At 41.1% G+C, this 18,837-nt stretch overlaps 1 protein-coding gene across 29 annotated transcripts in view; it reads right to left on the reverse strand.

Annotated features, from left to right (window-relative positions):
• UBAP2L (ubiquitin associated protein 2 like) overlaps positions 1-18,837 on the reverse strand; it is a 47,435-nt gene that overhangs the window by 28,217 nt on the left and 381 nt on the right. For 9 of the 29 annotated variants that reach the window (XM_025287771.2, XM_044944320.1, XM_044944321.1 and 6 more), the window contains exons 1-8: positions 18,406-18,547; positions 14,267-14,393; positions 12,689-12,766; positions 12,009-12,119; positions 5,495-5,663; positions 5,019-5,114; positions 3,561-3,606; positions 2,987-3,099 (exon numbers count right to left, since the gene is read on the reverse strand). In XM_025287771.2, coding sequence (XP_025143556.1) covers positions 2,987-3,099; positions 3,561-3,606; positions 5,019-5,114; positions 5,495-5,663; positions 12,009-12,119; positions 12,689-12,766; positions 14,267-14,356 — 703 coding nt within the window. In that variant the 5' untranslated portion in view covers positions 14,357-14,393; positions 18,406-18,547. Of the gene's footprint in view, positions 1-1,258; positions 1,319-2,986; positions 3,100-3,560; positions 3,607-5,018; positions 5,115-5,461; positions 5,664-12,008; positions 12,120-12,688; positions 12,767-14,266; positions 14,394-18,038; positions 18,132-18,405; positions 18,791-18,837 lie in introns of those variants that run through there. The other 20 variants (XM_025287767.2, XM_025287762.2, XM_025287761.2 and 17 more) reach the window with 10 other exon arrangements.

Below are 18,837 nucleotides of genomic sequence, written 5' to 3' on the forward strand. Positions count from 1 at the left end.
AACCCTGCTGACTGTTATTTTCAGAAGACACAAGGTGAAACTGGAAAAATCAAGTATGTGTGATAATTACCATACTAATCCTAACTATAGGAGACATGAAATCTGACCTGCTGAGCTCATGGCACAGACAATGGAGTTATGCATTCTCCTCCTGTTGGTAATAACGTAGTGCAGATACAGTTTCTGTAGAAGAGGTCCATAAATAATCAAACTATCTTCCACATTCCCCTTGTTTTGTGTCACATATACACATGTCCTCCTCAGAAAAGGAACCTGCCTTTTCTTAAGGAATATGGGTGAGTTTCTGAGACCTAAAATTCTTCCCTTCAAGCAAAGGACCACACTAAGAAATAGGCACTTATCTGTAGAAAAGACAAGAAAACTCCTGGTTTTCTTCTCTAGAATAACAGTATATATTTAATAATTCTTACAGCATTCTCTCCAAATGGAGAAAACTTCTTACAAGAATCAAAGAATGAAGGTCTGGCATTCAGATTTCATGGTCACTGAAAAGAAACATTCTAATACCTACAAAACCCATCTGAAATTCTTCTAAACATTTAATAATGAAAAATCCTATTTCCTAGAGAAAAATATGTCAGTGCAATGCCTTTCCCAGGACAGTGTTAAAATTGTACCACAGAAATTTCAAGCCACTTAACAATGACAATGTTCTCCAAATCAAAGTCCAATCTCAATTTAAGCAAGCTACAAATAACATTTTTCTCTCCCTCTCTGGTGATACCATTCTTCCTCCCCATTGACATCCATCCCACTGTCGTTAACTGGAATCCAGAATGTGGGTTAACACATACACACAATCCTAGAATTAGAAGTGATCTAAGAAGTTACGTACTACTTAGAAGCTATCTCTCATGCAAGAATTGTCCCCCCTGCACTCTGGTGACTGTATTTGGAATGGAAAGGAAGACTGCAGACAGCTACTTGACACCTTCCTATACAGGACATATGGTCACAGCTAAGGAAAAAGACTACACACTGAGGAAGCATTAAGACGCAGAAAGCGTTCAAATATTCTAACAGATTAGGGCTTCCACTCCACCAGCAAAAAGCACAAAGTAAATATTAAGTGTTCATTAAGCAATTTTCTAAGTAAGAAAAACAGGCACAGAATGAAAGGAAAAAGCAGAAAAATAAAAAGCAGGAAGACATAAAGATGACATATCCACAGATATTTCAGTTCATAAAAATCTATTATTAAATATCCGGGGCAGTTAGGCGCCTGGATGTATCATACCAGGAGCAGTCTCAAATTTTCGGGGATAATTTGACCCCTCAACCCCAATGAAATCAAGTCCTGAAACAAAAAAGAAAAGAAAAGAAAAAACAACCAGTGAAATTTTGCTTGTGAATGAGAATGTTTGCCCCCAACAAACAACTCCCACTGTACCTGTGGATATTTTAAGGGTAGATTTCAGTCTCTTTTTAAAATAAAAAGGGAATTTGAAGTTTGCTATCATGAAAACATAAAAAGAGATCATGCATGAAAAGTTCAACTCATCAAACTAACAAGGATGAATGCATGGAGCTAACCCAACACTAACAAGATGACAGGAGCAGCACAAAATCTTTCATTCAGCCACAGATCAGAAGTTCTGATTCCAGCCTCCCAGATTTGCTCTTCTCTACATGGTATAAGCAAATACACACCTCTTCCTTTCCTCTTTTTCCAACCAACCTAGGACTGGGACTCCATACTTAATTTTCTGTCCACAACTAAAAACAAATCCCTCAACTTTTGTTATTCAGACTGCTACCAATGCTCTAAAAAGCCATGAAGAGATGAATGAAGAGTTCTAATGCCTCCAAAGTTAAAATAGAGAAGGACATTTCATAGCCAATAAGGAAGCTCAAAAAGTTATGTAGCTTGACAATAACTTTAGCCTCTGCTCCTGAAAAATCTGTATTCAAAACGAGCTTTTAAGACAGCTTGATGAACAAAAAGCATGTAATACTCAGGACCTGAGTTATAGCATACTGTGGTCAGTAGGTGAGAAGAAGTTTGTGCCAAAGACCTTCCTAAAGATGCAAGATTAAGGTAACAGATCTCTGAAAGGGGGGTAAGGCAAATTTAAGTGGATAAATAGTCAAGAGAGCCTATTTCATGCTCCTCTATTAACCCATCCCCCCTTTATAAGACAAAAAAAGTCTCAGGCTTTTCTTTCCAAGTGCTGACTCAGCCAGAAGGAGATAGTTGATCTCCTCAGAAGAAAATACTCTGGAACCCAGAGGCCGCTCTCATTTAAAGTAATCAAAGTATTTTTTACTTCCAAATACATCTTGCTGTGTCCCACAAGCCTAACATATCCACAAACATCTATGCTACCCAGATATGCACCAAAGTCAGCGAACAAAAAAAAGCAAATCCCATAATACCCTATCACACCCAGAACACTATCCAACAATGAGAGGCTAAAAGTCTCCAGATTTTCTTCTTGCCCAGATACTGATATTTACCAAAAATTAAAGGAAAAAGACATTCCTATCTCTGTATGCAAAAACAAATTAACAGTGGGCTTTGATTCTGGGCCCTGTTCACCTCTACAAGTAGTGGGTTGAGTAATCCTGGATATCTTGTCAAAAGGCAAAGCCAAACAGAAACACTAGGAAATACAACTGGGAGCTGACAGTATAATGAAAAGAGCACAAGGCCTTACGGAGTCGAAAAATTCTAAGTTCAGATACTAGCAAATTTCATAATCACTCCTGCAATCTAAATCTTGTCATCTGAAAAGTGACAATAATGTTTGTTTTATAAAATAGTGACAGATCAGGGAAACAGCATGTATAATGTGCCTGTAGGCACACAATAAATACAGAGTACACAGTAATACAACCGTTATCCCTTACTCTCCCTGTCTCAGCACTCAAAAACTATACCTCCATTTTCTTATGTTAGTATAACCTCAAAAAAATTACTTCCTTAGGTTCCAAAAGACAAAAAATGAATAAAACAGTCACTCACTCGTCCCATCGTCTGGTTCAAAGTGGCCAGTGTTGTTCCATGTATTGCCGCTATTATTGCCATAGTTATCATCAGTATTGGCCGGCTCTGCATAATCAGCTGGGTTAAAGGTTCTGGGAGAAAAAATAAATAAAAAGCTTAAGAGCCTCTGAGCTCTAAGCAACATCAGTTGAAATTAACTCAAAAGGAGGGCAATTAGAATCTTGTCTGTTCACTTTTCCTCATTGTACCAGTTTACCTAAAATTTCATGATATAATCTTAGATATATATCTATCATTCTCCTTGCATTAGGCCACTGATAAAATCCACATGAAGATTTTGGAAAAACAGCAGGTATATATATTCACATGAAGTTATGAGATAAAGTAACCCAGGTGGTAAATGCTTATCTCACTAAAATAAGCCCAATGTCTGGACACATCTGATGAAATACTATAGCAATCTGTCTGATCACATTTGGTTACTTAGCTGCCTGTTATCCTCAGGATACCAGAATATTAACCACATCAAGCTACTATGGTAACACTTATGAAAAAAAATTAAAGACTTTGACATTGGATCAATGAAACTCACCCCATTCCTTGAGCAGAAAACCTTCCTCCGCGCCTACCAGAGCCACCTAAAGAGGGAGAGGGAAACATTTTAAAAGTTGATATAAACCACCATGCCAACTGAGGCAACTTTGGAAAGTAAGTGGTTGACATCATTAGATGTTCCTTCTCTCACTCTGAGGCTCATCAGTTAATACAGGAGGACAATCCTTATTATTGATAAGATTGTTTCTTTGCTGACTGAACTGCCAGATCCTTAAACAAATACAGTAATAACAATACTAGAGGAAATGACATCTACTTTCATCCCCACTGCCCTCACAGTAATCTCTAGAATTTGCACTGTATCTCAACAATTAAGGTATCCAGCATCCATCTGAATTTTTTAATTTTATTTTTAAACTTTACAATATTGTATTGGTTTTGCCAAATATTGAAATGAATCCGCCACAGGTATACATGTGTTCCCCATCCTGAACCCTCCTCCCTCCCCATACCATCCCTCTGGGTCGTCCCAGTGCACCAGACCCAAGCATCCAGTATTGTGCATCAAACCTGGACTGGCGACTCATTTCATATATGATATTATACGTATTTCAATGCCATTCTCCCATATCATCCCACCCTCTCCCTCTCCCACAGAGTCCAAAAGACTGTTCTATACATCAGTGTCTCTTTTGCTGTCTATATACAGGGTTATTGTTACCATCTTTTTAAATTCCATATATATGAGTTAGTATACTGTATTGGTGTTTTTCTTCCTGGCTTACTTCACTCTGTATAATAGGCTCCAGTTTCATCCACCTCATTAGTACTGGTTCAAATGTATTCTTTTTAATGGCTGAGTAATACTCCATTGTGTATATGTACCACAGCTTTCTTATCCATTCATCTGCTGATGGACATCTAGGTTGCTTCCATGTCCTGGCTATTACAAACAGTGCTGCGATGAACATTAGGGTACACGTGTCTCTTTCCCTTCTGGTTTCCTCAGAGTGTATGCCCAGCAGTGGGATTGCTGGATCATAAGGCAGTTTTATTTCCAGTTTTTTAAGGAATCTCCACACTGTACTCCATAGTGGCTGTACTAGTTTGCATTCCCACCAACAGTGTAAGAGGGTTCGCTTTTCTCCACACCCTCTCCAGCATTTATTGCTTGTAGAATTTTGGATTGCAGCCATTCTGACTGGGGTGAAATGGTACCTCATAGTGGTTTTGATTTGCATTTCTCTGATAATGAGTGATGTTGAGCATCTTTTCATGTGTTTGTTAGCCATCTGTATGTCTTCTTTGGAGATATGTCTCTTTAGTTCTTTGGCCCATTTTTGATTGGGTCATTTATTTTTCTGGAATTGAGCTGTAGGAGTTGCTTGTATATTTTTGAGATTGATTTTTTTTTTTTTTTAAAATAAAGCAGACCCCCTACTAAACTAATAGAGTAGCATGTCCCCAACATCCATTCCCCCAACAAACTGATCACCTCTGCCTCGGCCACGACCTCTTCTGCCTCTTTCTGTGCCTCTTCCAGAAGGCCCTCCGCTCTTGGTGCCATCTAATCCATTTTCCTGACCTCGAACTGAAATTTAAAAACAGAACACTACAAATGGCCAGAGTAAAGTGAACAGAAAAAATATATATAAACTGTGTGCATACATGATGAGGGGGAGACAAAAACAAAGAAGAGAAAATGAGCTAGAAGGACAGAACATGATGGTTACTAGGGGAATGGTTCCCAGTCAAAAAATCTTACAAACAGCTAACAAGGTAATTTCATGCTAAACTGGTGGCTGTTGCTAAAAAAATCTGTATGTAAGAAATGCCAAGATCTCAGAACAGATGATCGTAAAAAAAATAAAAAAGATAATGGTTACCAGGTTTAGCCTCACAAGGCCCTGACATCCCTCAAGTCTAGACACTACTAACCCACAGCTGGTTTTGTTAAAGCCCCATGCATACACTCTCGTCCACGGCTGGCACCTCTTCCCCGTCTTGGTGGCCCACCACGTCGCCGACTATAGTCTCTGTCCCGGTCTCGATTTTCTTTGCCTTCCTCATTGGATTCCGTTTGGCCACCATCCTTCTGTCCTGAGACTCCCTTCTTCTTCCCGACCATCTCCCAGGAATGCTAAAGGAGAGAAGAACATTCATGTCAAATCAGTATAGGTTGCTACCAGGAAATGAGAGATAAAAGTTGGGACAACTGTTAACCATTCTCTCAGTATCCGTATGTAAGATACTTCTATAAGTTTACTTCTGTTTAAGTTGAGCGTATAGACAGGATCTCAAGACAAATTCTGCACCTATCACTGCAAAATTTAAGCCCTTTTGTGGAGGAGGTGCTTATGAGCAAACGGATGCAGGAATCATTCCCAAAAGGGTCACCGAGATCTCCATCCAGTTCAGTCACTTGGTGTCCCCTTAGTCAAAGGGCCTAGTTACTTACTGGTTCGTCCTTTCAAGTGTGTTTCCCGGGCTGAAAACACTAATTCCCTATGCATTCAGTAATTTCCAATTTTTTATAGCCTTATCTATGTCAAACAAAGCGGAAAACTCAAAGTTTCTAAAAGTTAACTTTGAATTCAGAGTAAATGAATAGCATTTGACTCGAGTACAGTCACAAATTAAGCAACCTAGAATTTAGGAGGAAAACAACTACACCTGCTCCCTAACCCACCCCTTCCACACACACCAATTTCCTTTATTTAAAAGAAGACCAAACAGCAGTCAGGAAAGCACAGCCCTGGCCTTGAGACATGCTATGTCTCATTTTACTCACTGTGTTCCCCTTACGCATCTGAAATTGCTATAATACAATTCAACCTTCCTCAAAGGAGTTCAGGAACAAATATTTATAGCAAGGAAAATAAGCTCAACAGTCGCGCAAAAACTCATTCCTTAGGAAAATGAATTTTATAAACTTAAAGTTGTTTTTTTTTTTGCCTTGCCTTGTGGCTTGCAAGTTCTCAGTTCCCTGACCAGGGACTGAACCCAGGTGCTCAGCCGAGTCAAAGAGCAGAGAGTCTTAACCACTGGACTGCCAGAGAATTCCTTATAGATTTCAAGTTTTAAACATATACATATACTGATTTATAATTTTTGCAGAAAACATGTACAAATAAGTTCAAACGTGTACAAGTAAGTTTCAGTTCAAATGCCAAGACTATCATGTTTACCATCCTGGACACCAAGATTCCAAATACCAAATTACGTAATATCAAATTACTATGGCCCTGTTTGCTCAGTTCAGTTCAGTCATGTCCAACTCTTTGCAACCCCATGAATTGCAGCATGCCAGGCCTCCCTGTCCATCACCAACTCCCAGAGTTCACTCAGACTCATGTCCATCGAGTCAGTGATGCCATCCAGCCATCTCATCCTCTGTCGTCCCCTTCTCCTCCTGCCCCCAATCCCTCCCAGCATCAGGGTCTTTTCCAATGAGTCAACTCTTCGCACGAGGTGGCCAAAGTACTGGAGTTTCAGCTTTAGCATCATTCCTTCCAAAGAAATCCCAGGGCTGATCTCCTTCAGAATGGACTGGTTGGATCTCCTTGCAGTCCAAGGGACTCTCAAGAGTCTTCTCCAACACCACAGTTCAAAAGCATCAATTCTTCAGTGCTCAGCTTTCTTTACAGTCCAACTCTCACATCCATACATGACCACAGGAAAAACCATAGCCTTGACTAGACGGACCTTTGTTGGCAAAGTAATGTCTCTGCTTTTCAATATGCTGTCTAGGTTGGTCATAACTTTCCTTCCAAGGAGTAAGCGTCTTTTAATTTCATGGCTGCAATCAACATCTGCAGTGATTTTGGAGCCCAGAAAAATAAAGTCTGACACTGTTTCCCCATCTATTTGCCATGAAGTGATGGGACCAGATGCCATGATCTTAGTTTTCTGAATGTTGAGCTTTAAGCCAACTTTTTCACTCTCCTCTTTCACTTTCATCAAGAGGCTTTTGAGTTCCTCTTCACTTTCTGCCATAAGGGTGGTGTCATCTGCATATCTGAGGTTATTGATATTTCTCCTAGCAATCTTGATTCCAGCTTGTGCTTCTTCTAGCCCAGCGTTTCTCATGATGTACTCTGCATATAAGTTAAAAAAGCAGGGTGACAATATACAGTCTTGACGTACTCCTTTTCCTATTTGGAACCAGTCTGTTGTTCCATGTCCAGTTCTAACTGTTGCTTCCTGACCTGCATATAGGTTTCTCAAGAGGCAGGTCAGGTGGTCTGGTAGTCCTATCTCTTGAAGAATTTTCCAGTTTATTGTGATCCACACAAAGGCTTTGGCATAGTCAATAAAGCAGAAATAGATGTTTTTCTAGAACTCCCTTGCTTTTTCCACGATCCAGCAGATGTTGGCAATATGATCTCTGATTCCTCTGCCTTTTCTAAAACCAGCTTGAACATCTGGAAGTTCACAGTTCACGTATTGCTGAAGCCTGGCTTGGAGAATTTTGAGCATTACTTTACTAGTGTGTGAGATGAGTGCAATTGTGCGGTAGTTTGAGCATTCTTTGGCATTGCCTTTCTTTGGGATTGGAATGAAAACTGACCTTTTCCAGTCCTGTGGCCACTGCTGAGTTTTCCAAATTTGCTGGCATATTGAGTGCAGCACTTTCACAGCATCATCTTCCAGGATTTAAAATAGCTCAACCAGAATTCCATCACCTCCACTAGCTTTGTTCGTAGTGATGCTTTCTAAGGCCCACTTGACTTCACATTCCAGGATGTCTGGCTCTAGGTGAGTGATCACATCATCGTGATTATCTTGGTCGTGAAGATCTTTTTTGTACAGTTATTCTGTGTATTCTTGCCACCTCTTAATATCTTCTGCTTCTGTTAGGTCCATACTGTTTCTGTCCTTTATCGAGCCCATCTTTGCATGAAACGTTCCCTTGGTATCTCTAATTTTCTTGAAGACATTTCTAGTCTTTCCCATTCTATTGTTTTCCTCTATTTCCTTGCATTGATCGCTGAGGAAAGTTTGCTCAGTAACAGCTATCAAATAACTTTAAAAAAATGGAATAGCAATATGAAATTACTATTAATTTTCTCAGGGCTAACAATAATATTGTCATATAAAACAGTATCCTTTTAGGAAAACATGCTGAAGAATTTAGGAAATCAAAGTACTCTGATGTCTACATTTCCAAATAATCTGAAGTGTTTGCCAATGATAAGTGGATAAACAAAATGTGCTATAAACACACAACAGACTATTACTCAGTCTTCCAAAGGACTAAAATTCTGACACAAATCACAATACAGATAAACCTTAAAAATATTTTGCTAAATGAAACACAAAAGGACAAATATTTGATTCCACTTATATGAGGTACCAAGAATAGGCAATACCTTATATGGGATACCACAAACAGAAGGTGTTACCTGAGCTGGGAGTGGGGCATGGAGAGTTAATTGTTCTATGGACACGGTTTCTCACTGGGAAATGGACCAGTTCTGCAAAGGGCAGTGGGAATGGTTGCACAGGGCCTCCCAGGAGGCTCGGTGGCAGAGTCTGCTGCCCAGCAGCAGACACAGTTTGGATCCTTGGATCAGGAAGACCTCCTGGAGGAGGTCAAGGCAGTCCACTCCAGTATTCTTGCCTGGGAAATCCCATGGATGGAGGAAGCTGGCGGGCTACGGTCCAGGGGGTTGCAGAAGAGTCAGATACAACTTGGTGATTACACAACAAGAATGGCTGTCCAGCACTGACTGTCCTTAGTGACAAAGAATTGTTTACTTAAAATGGTTAAATTAGTGAATTTCCTCTACTGTATTTCACCACAATTTAAACATCTTTAAGTTCAAAACAAGTAAATTTAAAACTATACTACAGGATGCCACGGAGCAACTAAGCCAACACACTGCAACTACTGAAGTTTGTGTGCCTAGAGCCTGTGCTCTGCAACAAGAGAAGCCACCGCAATGAGAAGCCCATGCACCAAAAGAGCCGTCTGCACTTGCCCCAACTAGAGAAAAACCCTCAAGCAGCACTGAAGACCCAGCATGACCAAATAAAAATAAATAACTAAATACGTAACCGTATTAAAGGAACTTCCCTGGTGGTCCAGTGGCTAACAATTTGCCTTAAAATACAGGGGACACAGGTTCAATCCCTGGTCAGGAAACTAAGACCTTGCAAGCCACACAGCTTGGCCAAAAAAAATATTAAGCATCCACCTAGCACCTGGCTCAGACGGTAAAGCATCTGTCTGCAATGCAGGAGACCCAGGTTTGATCCCTGGGTTGGGAAGATCCCCTGGAGAAGGAAATGGCAGCCCACTCCAGTACTCTTGCCTGGAAAATCCCATGGACGATGGAGCCTGATAGGCTACTGTCCATGGGGTCGCAAAGAGTCGGACACAACTGAGCGACTTCACTTCACTTCTTCACCTAGGACCTAGCAGTAGCATGTTGCCTATTCTTCCAACCCACCCTGATTCCACATTAAGTTGTAGGTCACTTTATGCTCATAGTAGCTTTAATTCATAAATTATAGTAACCTCATACCTAAACCTGCCATCAGGAACTCTGGAAATGAGACTCAAAACAGTTAGTCCTTAAGAGTTTGTGCTAATCTGTATCAAAACCTGGAAGGTTTCAGAAACCTGTCACCTTTTGGCTTCTCTCTGGTTATTTATCAGCTGCTGGCACCAGATGGGTTCTATACATAAAAAGAATTATTATGCTTTGCCCAAAGGCACTGCTAGTTTTCTGATATGATCTCATCCACCCAAATACATGCAACATTCCTGGCAGCTGACTGATTCCCACTGGTTTCACTAGTTGCTGGTTTATTTGGGGCATAAACCTACATTCTCTAGCTTATTTTTTTAATACTGTGGAAGAAGGTCAGACTTCTAGTACTAGAAGGTGAAACAAAATGTGACTTGTGCAAAATAAAATTTTTCCACATTTTTTTTTCTGCCACACTATGCAGCATGCAGGACCTTATCCCCCGACTAGGGATCAGACCCACGGCCAGCGCATTGGGAGCCTGGAGTCTTAACCACTGAACTTCCAGCGACGTCTCAAAAAAAAAACACTTTTAGAAAGCATAAGTAGTCCTACTTCCTCTCCTTCCTACTCCCTGAAAAATCTTGAGGCAATTACTCCAGAGTAAACTCAAAATGAACCAAAACTGCTATCTGATTATTCAGGTAGTAATTTTCAAACAAAAGCAATAATTGTAAAACCTAATCTAGGACCACACTTTTAAAGAAAAAAAATCTACAAATCTAAATTCAATGACTAAAAACAGTTTTCACTGTTATTTTCCATTGTCTCAAAGAAACTGACAAACCTCCAACAATCAGGTAAATTAACACTGTAACATCAATCAGTTAATCTAAGGATGAAATCTGGTTTTCAATCTCAACCAAAAATCCCCTGAGTAAGATCAACAAAATGAAAACGACTTCAAATGATACACTGCTCATTTAAAAAACTAATAATAAAGGTCTCTACTAAACACTGCAGAACACCCCAAAGATTATTTAGTAAGGCACAATCCTATTCTTAAGGGACATAACAATCTGATACAATAGTAAGACAGTAACAAAACACAGCATTCTCATTAAGTGGAAAGGAAAAGGTGAAATCAACTCTAAATTCCAGGGCAAGAGTTCCTCCAATATCCCCTACCATCTCCAGGAATGGTCAACAAGCTGTAAAGTTTGTTTCTCAGGCTTCCCTGGTCATCCAGTGGTTAGGAACCCATATGTCAATGCACGGGACATGAGTTGGATCCCTGGTCTGGAAAGATCCCAAATGCATCGGAGCAATTAAGCCTTCGAGCCACAACTACCGAGCCCAAACGCTGCAACTACTAAAGCCCGTGTGCCTAGAGCCTGTGCTCTGCAACAAGAGAAGCCACCACAGTGAGAAGCCTGCACAGCTCAATGAAAAACAGCTCCTCTCCGCAACTAGAGAAAGCCTGAGAACAGTAACAAAGACCCAGAGCAGCCAAAAATTCATGAACAAAATAAATTATTTTTTAAAAAGATTTCTTTCTCTGCTACTTCAACAAAAATAAGTTCACATGATAAAAAGGTATTGTGAAAAAAAAAAAGGTATTGTGAAATGTAAAGCTAATATTGGTGGGACTGTTCTGAAATCAGAATCCAGGAAGGGCTGTGGCTTTGTTCAACAGCAATAAATCTATTAGTAACTAAGGCTATTTAGCAGCAACTCTTTACTCAAGACTAACCAAGTCTTGAAAGTAGTCATTAGCCTAGAATCAACAATTATGCCAGGCCAACTAAAAGAAACTGATTTTATCTGTTTCTCCTATTTATTGCACAAAATTTTAAGTGTTTGCAACCTCCAGCAAATATAAAGACACTTCCTTGCTTTATTTGGAGAATAAGAGAGTATGCTTTAAGTTGACCCCACTTGCTATTTTTGGAATTTACTAGCCTTTCAACCAGGGACCCACTTTTTGGAACACTTTATTAGCACTCTACCGTATCTGGGTTTCCTTCCAGCAGTACATTGATGGCTCTGTTGACATCTCCATTGCAGTCATGCAAAGCAATGACACATTCATCCTGGTTCTTGCCTGTGATATCAATCAGCTGAAAGAGAAAGATCAACAACCATTATGAACAAGCTTGCACTCCCCACAAAAGGAAAATAGATGAAGGAAAGGGAGAAGACACAGCTGAATCTGAAAGAATTAGGTTTAAAAAAGCAAAACATGCAGAATTTTGACATTCCAGCTCCAAAAGCAAAATACTAACACCTGTGATTAAGGATGGGGCAAAAGTATTTATAAAACAATAGAACAATAAAGTATCTAATAGAGAATCAAATGCAGAAACACACAGGCTTCAGTATACCATGACTCTCCATATTTCCTAGATACCACAAATGCTCAATGTTGCTATACAACAGTACTAATAAAGTCATTCAATAACGAGTTTAAAATTAAGATAAAATCTCTTTGAACATGGTATCTGTCCAAAGGGGCACAGTAAATCAGACAATAAAAGCACTCATGTATTGGCTTAACCTATTATATTTCAGGTCAAAATTCTTTTAATACCTAAAGTGGAAAGTATCCCGGTAGGCATCAATCCTATTAACTGCGCTTTAATCTTTATGTTTTTTCCCACAACTTAAGACAAATCAAAAATACACTCACTTGTTTCACCTTTTCCTCAAAGTCAGCATCATTATGGTCCGAAATCATCTGTGCAAGTCGAATTTGTTCTGCAGTGGCCTAAAAAGCAAGATCAAGAGACAACAGTTTAGAGAAATGAGAGGGACCAACACAGTCAACTGGGCTTCCCAGGTGGCTCAGCGGCAAAGAATCCACCTGCCAAGTAGGAGACTCGGGTTCAATTCCTGGGTTGGGAAGATCCCCTGGAAAAGGAAATGGCAACCCACTCCAGTATTCTTGCCTGGGAAATCCCATGGACAGAGGAGCCTGGTGGGCTACAGTCCATGGGGTTGCAAACGAAGTCTGACACAACTTAGCAACTGAACAACAACAATCAGTATGCACCATCTCCCACCCCAATTTCCTTCTCCCTGTTATACATGACCAAGTAATAAAACATTTCCACCACTTCACTTCAGTTGCTCAGTCGTGTCTGACTCTTTGTGACCCCATGGACTATATAGCCATTAGGCTCTTTCCACCACGTAAGATGCTTAAATGAACAAAACAACAACACAGAGTTAAGCTGTCAGTATTTCACACTACTTTCTCCAAAAAAGCACGGAGCTTTTATGTTCACAGTTAAAGAGACTCATTTTGGGATCAAACACCACTTTGAAACATCTGTGCCTTAATTCAATTTCATGTATTTGCAAAGTCATGTGAAAACCCTGTTCCTGCAATGATCACCGTCACTCTCTTATTCCCTAGGGATGAGAATAGCATAAGGTTTAGTCTGAGGATACACTGAGCATATCCTCCAAGAATCCAATGTATGCTTGTAAGATGTCAGAGATTTTAGCCCCAGCTGAGATAAATACTAGAATTCTGCTAGAAATTCACCTGGAAAGAGAAGTAAAAGAAAAATGGATAAGAGAAAGTTCTAATCTGACATATTTATCTGACCATAACCAAATATAACTGATTCATTCATATTAGGTGCCAACAAATACCGAACTGGTTATTAAAAAATATATCTAAATTCAATTAAAAAAAAAAAACAAAACCTCATAAACCTCAGCACCCAGGTTAATTTACTCTTTACAACTGTGCAATACTCTGTAGTGTTTCATTTGTTAATCTTAAAGGAACATAGTAAAGACGCTAACTCCTCATGGGAAAGGAAAAATCAGATTAGGCCTCAATGAGACGAGACAGGAAAATAAAAGGCCAGTTAGGGAAAACAAGAGCAAAGGAAAGGAAAAGGTGGCAAGACAAAGACTGGCTAAAGAGATGTCAAAGTGGAAATTCTAGGAAATGAGAAATATATTGCTGAAACAACCCAGATGAATAAAGGAAACTGCTATCTTAGAGATACAAAGCACAGGACCCATTCTTTCCAAGCCTCATAATGCAGTAAATTAACAATAAAAATAAGCACATTGCATCACAGCATGTCATTAACAGTTATTAGGCCCCAAGTGAAAAGAGGAAAGGATAAGAAAATAAGAATAAAGAACCCAAACTAATAACCCAAAGCACAGAATGTTGCTGTACTAGATGTAAACCAGTATCAACCTCAAGGCTCCCCCATGGATCCATAGCCCTTGGGTTCTTTACCTGGGGCCGCTGCTTGTGCTGTGTCTGGTTTTGGTTTTGAGGTGGTTCCCAGTTTCCCCGGGCTCGGTTAGTGCCCACCGACGTCATCATTTACAGTATATACAAACAGTATTTACAAGGTAGAATACTGAAAGATTTAAAAAAAAAAAAAAAAAAGGAAGGAAAAAAAGTTTAGATGTTAAATGCAGGTAAAATGTTTTCAACCTTTTTCATCAGCACCTTCACCACTATCATTTCTTCAAAGAAACCAACATGCACCTGTTCTTGAGACATTTATAGTCTGATGAATTCTTTAGGGTACTAATCCATTTTTGCACAACAATAAATGTATAAAACATGTGTTAAGTGATGTTTGCTTATTTTAAAGTTATGCGCACAATTTGGTTACAGTCCCTTATAAGCAGGCTTTGTTAAGTTTTGCTATTTTGATAGTTAGCAAAACAATGTTAAGAATCAAGTCATCCCATAAGTGAAAATATAAAGTCCCTCTGACAGAAGGAAAGATAATCAGCAAAGCCTGGAAACAAAAGCCTTCCAGGAAGGGGATCAGCCTATACTTCAAATAAAAACAATTTAAAACGCTGTATTCAACCTACCTTTGAAAACAGCTTTACCTGTCTTACAACCTTTTAAACATAAGCTGCATGTGTCCTCCGTCATTTGGGAAAGGACAAGCTCAAGTCTAGCCTTTCTCCCTCAAGTTTCTGTCCCTCAGTATGGTGCAGGGGCTCCCACAACTTTCCACAAGGCATGTATTAGCCCCAGTGACTGCTCACAATCTCAGTTCCTTGGATAATAATTTCAGCACCCTGCTTTTGTGGCTGCTTATGTTGGTTTCCTAAGTCCGAAGTTCCAAGAAACCAGAATGGCAATTACCCTCCACCACTCACCTTAATATACAGAGAATCCCAAATTTGTCCCAAATCAAAAGCATTTGGCACAAAGTTTTATTTGGAAGAAAGTCCTTCTGGGAAATCATTTTAAACTTGAGACATTATTGCCAGCAAGATGACTTTGTTGAGTCTTTAAAGAGACAAGGAACACACAGGGCCTTCCCAAAACCAGATCAGTTTTTGTTACAACACTTTCAACAAGCAAAGATTCTACTGAATTTGTTGCCTTCATTCATACTTTGTTTTATAATGCAATCTCAGTTGCTGTATTTAGCAAACAAAGAAAACATTCATATTATGGATTGCTCAAAAGGAGGTTACTCTGCATGTTTTATTCCATTCCAAAGAGGACAAGTTTATACTTTTCTGCTCTATATTATTTTTCATTAATAAAACTTCACATAGGGTAATTCTAGGCTGCCCAGAAGACTGCCAGATTTGAGGGACAGGTAGGTTGGGTTTCTAAGGAAATATGCAAGCATGAACTATTGAGAGTGAATTTCACCTATTTCTTGGGTCACAAAGAAAGCTAACTTCCCTGTGGATAAATCCTTCACCCAATTGGGTCAATGTGTCACATAGGTCTTTATTGTTTGATGCAGTCATTAAGAATTAAGAGTTCTACATTCCCTATCACCAAGAAAGATTTTTAAGGAAACTTTGGGGCTAATTTTCAACCATTACCTCTTCTCCCTACACAGGTGCACAAAAAGGCCTGTAAATCTGTCTAGATAGTACAGGATTATTTGATACACAGAAGTCCATTTTCCCAGGCTGCCATTATTGTCAAGTTTTAAAACTTACAAAAAATCAAGTGTTGTTCAACCAAGTACCTAGATTCAAAGCAAACAGAAAAAAAAAAAAGAAAAGAAAATACCTAGAGGAAGACTATAGGCATTATTGTAATTGGCTCAAAGATGAAGATTCTAACCATGGGAGTAGCCTCTCCTAGAACTTAAAAAATATAGATTGTGTTCTACTCCACCTGTGTTTCCATTTGTGAGCATGAGTTGTTAAGTAGAATTTCATGACTACCTGTAAGAACAATTGCATGTACAGTACCTGTCAGCCCAAATACATTAGTCATTTCAAAACCCACATTAATTACTTAGGAAAGGGGAGGAGGGGAACCTCCTGATCATTCTATTAACTTCCATTTCTCTCTTATAAGTGCTTTGAAATGTGTGACTAACAAAATTTTACCACCTATGTAGTAGCAACACTGAGCAACAGGTCAAAAATAAGTGATCTGGGATGGATCACTGGAGGGCACAGAATTAGTAGCCTTTTAGTAGTAAAGAGACACATACCCAAAGTTATCACAGTAGAGGTGAGGAATCTCGTTAAGTACTCTTTCATATAGCATAAAAATATTTAATGAAAGTAGGTGAGAAGTATTGGAGACAAGGGAATAGTGCAGGAATACAGGTTTCAACACAGGAGTGCCCTTGACCATTTTTTGAAAACCAGCTACTTAAAAAAATAGCCAGAGAAATTTTACAGAAAAAAATAAATAACAAGTATTTATTGAGTATCTACTATGTGTCCAGTATTTTAGTAAATACAAAAGCAATATGACTTGGTTGCTGCCCTCAGGGAGCTTACAATCTAATTTGAGAAACAATTCAGAAACTCTGAAGCTGGACGGGGTGGGTAAGGCTTGCTACTTCTAAAAGAGCAATTAATTCCCCTAGATGCTCTGTGGAAATTACCCCTGCAACTCCTTCCCCATCAACTTGAACCTAATTTAAAAAAGAGTACTTCCCAGTTAGGACACATTTTGGCAAGAAGGGGCTTTAAAAATCATAATCAAAACAGTACATTTTAAGGTCTTTCATCATCAGTTTTCATGCCAGCAACACTTTCCGACTTCCCGTTCACAACGGAAATAATCACCGGGAGAGTCTAATCTTTTTAAGGACAATGGTTGCAGGATCTCAAAAGCAGTTTTATCAACCTATACACGGCCAAAACGTTTTAGTTCTCCAGGAATTCGGGTTGTCAATGACCCTCATCACATCCCAGCAAGTCACATCAGATATTCATCCCCAAAGCAGAAAATGGGCGGTGGAAGTGAATGGGGAGGAGACAAAAAACAAAACAAAACACGATTTCACCATCTAATAATCAGGGACAGTCAAAGGCAAAAAGGATAACAATAACAACAAAAAAGGCCTGTTACTGTGGTGTTTCTCTTTCACAATATCCTACAGCAGAGATGGCTACATTTCAAGAACAGTGGAAAAGGAGCCGTCTATTTGTGACATCAGTTTGCAAAGCAATTTAAGGACTGCCCACAAGGTGAAGGGTCTGAAGAAATCTGGGATTCCTGTTCCATTATGAGAAGAGTGATCAAATACCCCACTGCTCTAGTGACGTCCCTTAGGCGTAATATACCCTATGGGGGGCCTTCCATGCCCAGCTTCCCAGATAACATCATAATTGTTTGGGGTACCCAAAACAACAGTATGGACAACAGGAAGCTAAAGACAGCAGCAAAAAAATATATTCCAAGAGCTGGGGCGGTGAGAAAGAAAGGGTAATAAGAGGAGCTGACAAAGAGGCTGGAAACGGAGAGGGGACGCAAGCCCACGCGTGGAGGATGGGAGGCTCACCCCGCTCAGCACCACATCGGGAGCTCACAGGGCCAATCGCCTCCTTACCTCCCACCCGGAACAAATTAATCCTCCGCACTCCAAACCGAGGGCCACATGGGGGAGTTTGGGGCAGCTCCACCCCATCGTCTTCCCTCCCCCCACTCCCCGCCACCCCTAAACCAGGCCGGATCCGGATCAGAGGGGGCCCGCAGAGGGTTGGAAAGGGAGGAGGCCTTCTCGTCTTCTCCACAGGAACCGGCCAGGGTAAAGAGAGGGCCCTACCTCAGGCGGGGCCCAGGCCTCGCTCACTCGCGCTCTTTCTCGTTCTCCCCCGTCTCAGGCTCTAGCCGCATGGCCCCCCCCCCCCCCCCCCCCGCCGCCGACTGCCCCAAGCCCCGCCCCGGCCACGCTCCCAAATCGAGGCCCCGGCTCTGGCGCGGCCCACTAGGCCGCGAACCCAACCATAAACAAAACCTCCAGCGGCCGACTCGAGGGGGGGGCGCCAGGGCTCGCACGACTAGGTGGGGGGTGTACAGTGGGGAACACGGTGCGGGGGGGCCTACCGAGGGAGGGGTATACGGCGGGGGTAAGGGAGAAAGGAGGGAGGGTAAAAGGGGGAACGCGGATTTAAAGGGGCCGCGGACAATACCCGGCCCCGCCGCGCTGCCGCTGCCGCCGCCGCCGCCGCCAACGCCGCTGCGCTCCCAACTTTACCTCAGTCTCCTCCACACTGACACCCCGGGCCGCGCCGCCCCTGTCACGTGATATAAGGTTCCCTCCTCCCCCCTCCCCTTTTCCCTCTCGCGCTCGCTCTCGCGCCTTCTCCCTCCCACTTGCCTTCCTGCGTCCCCCAGCACGTGACGCGAAAAGGGACGCGCACGTAAGCGTGCGCGTGCCGCCTCGCCACGAGACACCTCGTTCCGGCTGCGCGCGTGTGCCCCGCCTCCTCCGCGGCGGCCCCGCCTCCGCCACGTGACGAGCAGAGGGCTTCTGCTTCCTCTTACTGGCGTAGTTCCGCGTCTCAGCACTCGCCGGTCCCGGTTGTCTTTGCGTGCCTGAGTCACGTGCTTGGGGGAAGCGG

This window comes from Bubalus bubalis, chromosome 6 (genome assembly GCF_019923935.1).
Source record: "Bubalus bubalis isolate 160015118507 breed Murrah chromosome 6, NDDB_SH_1, whole genome shotgun sequence".
Lineage (NCBI taxonomy): Eukaryota > Metazoa > Chordata > Mammalia > Artiodactyla > Bovidae > Bubalus > Bubalus bubalis.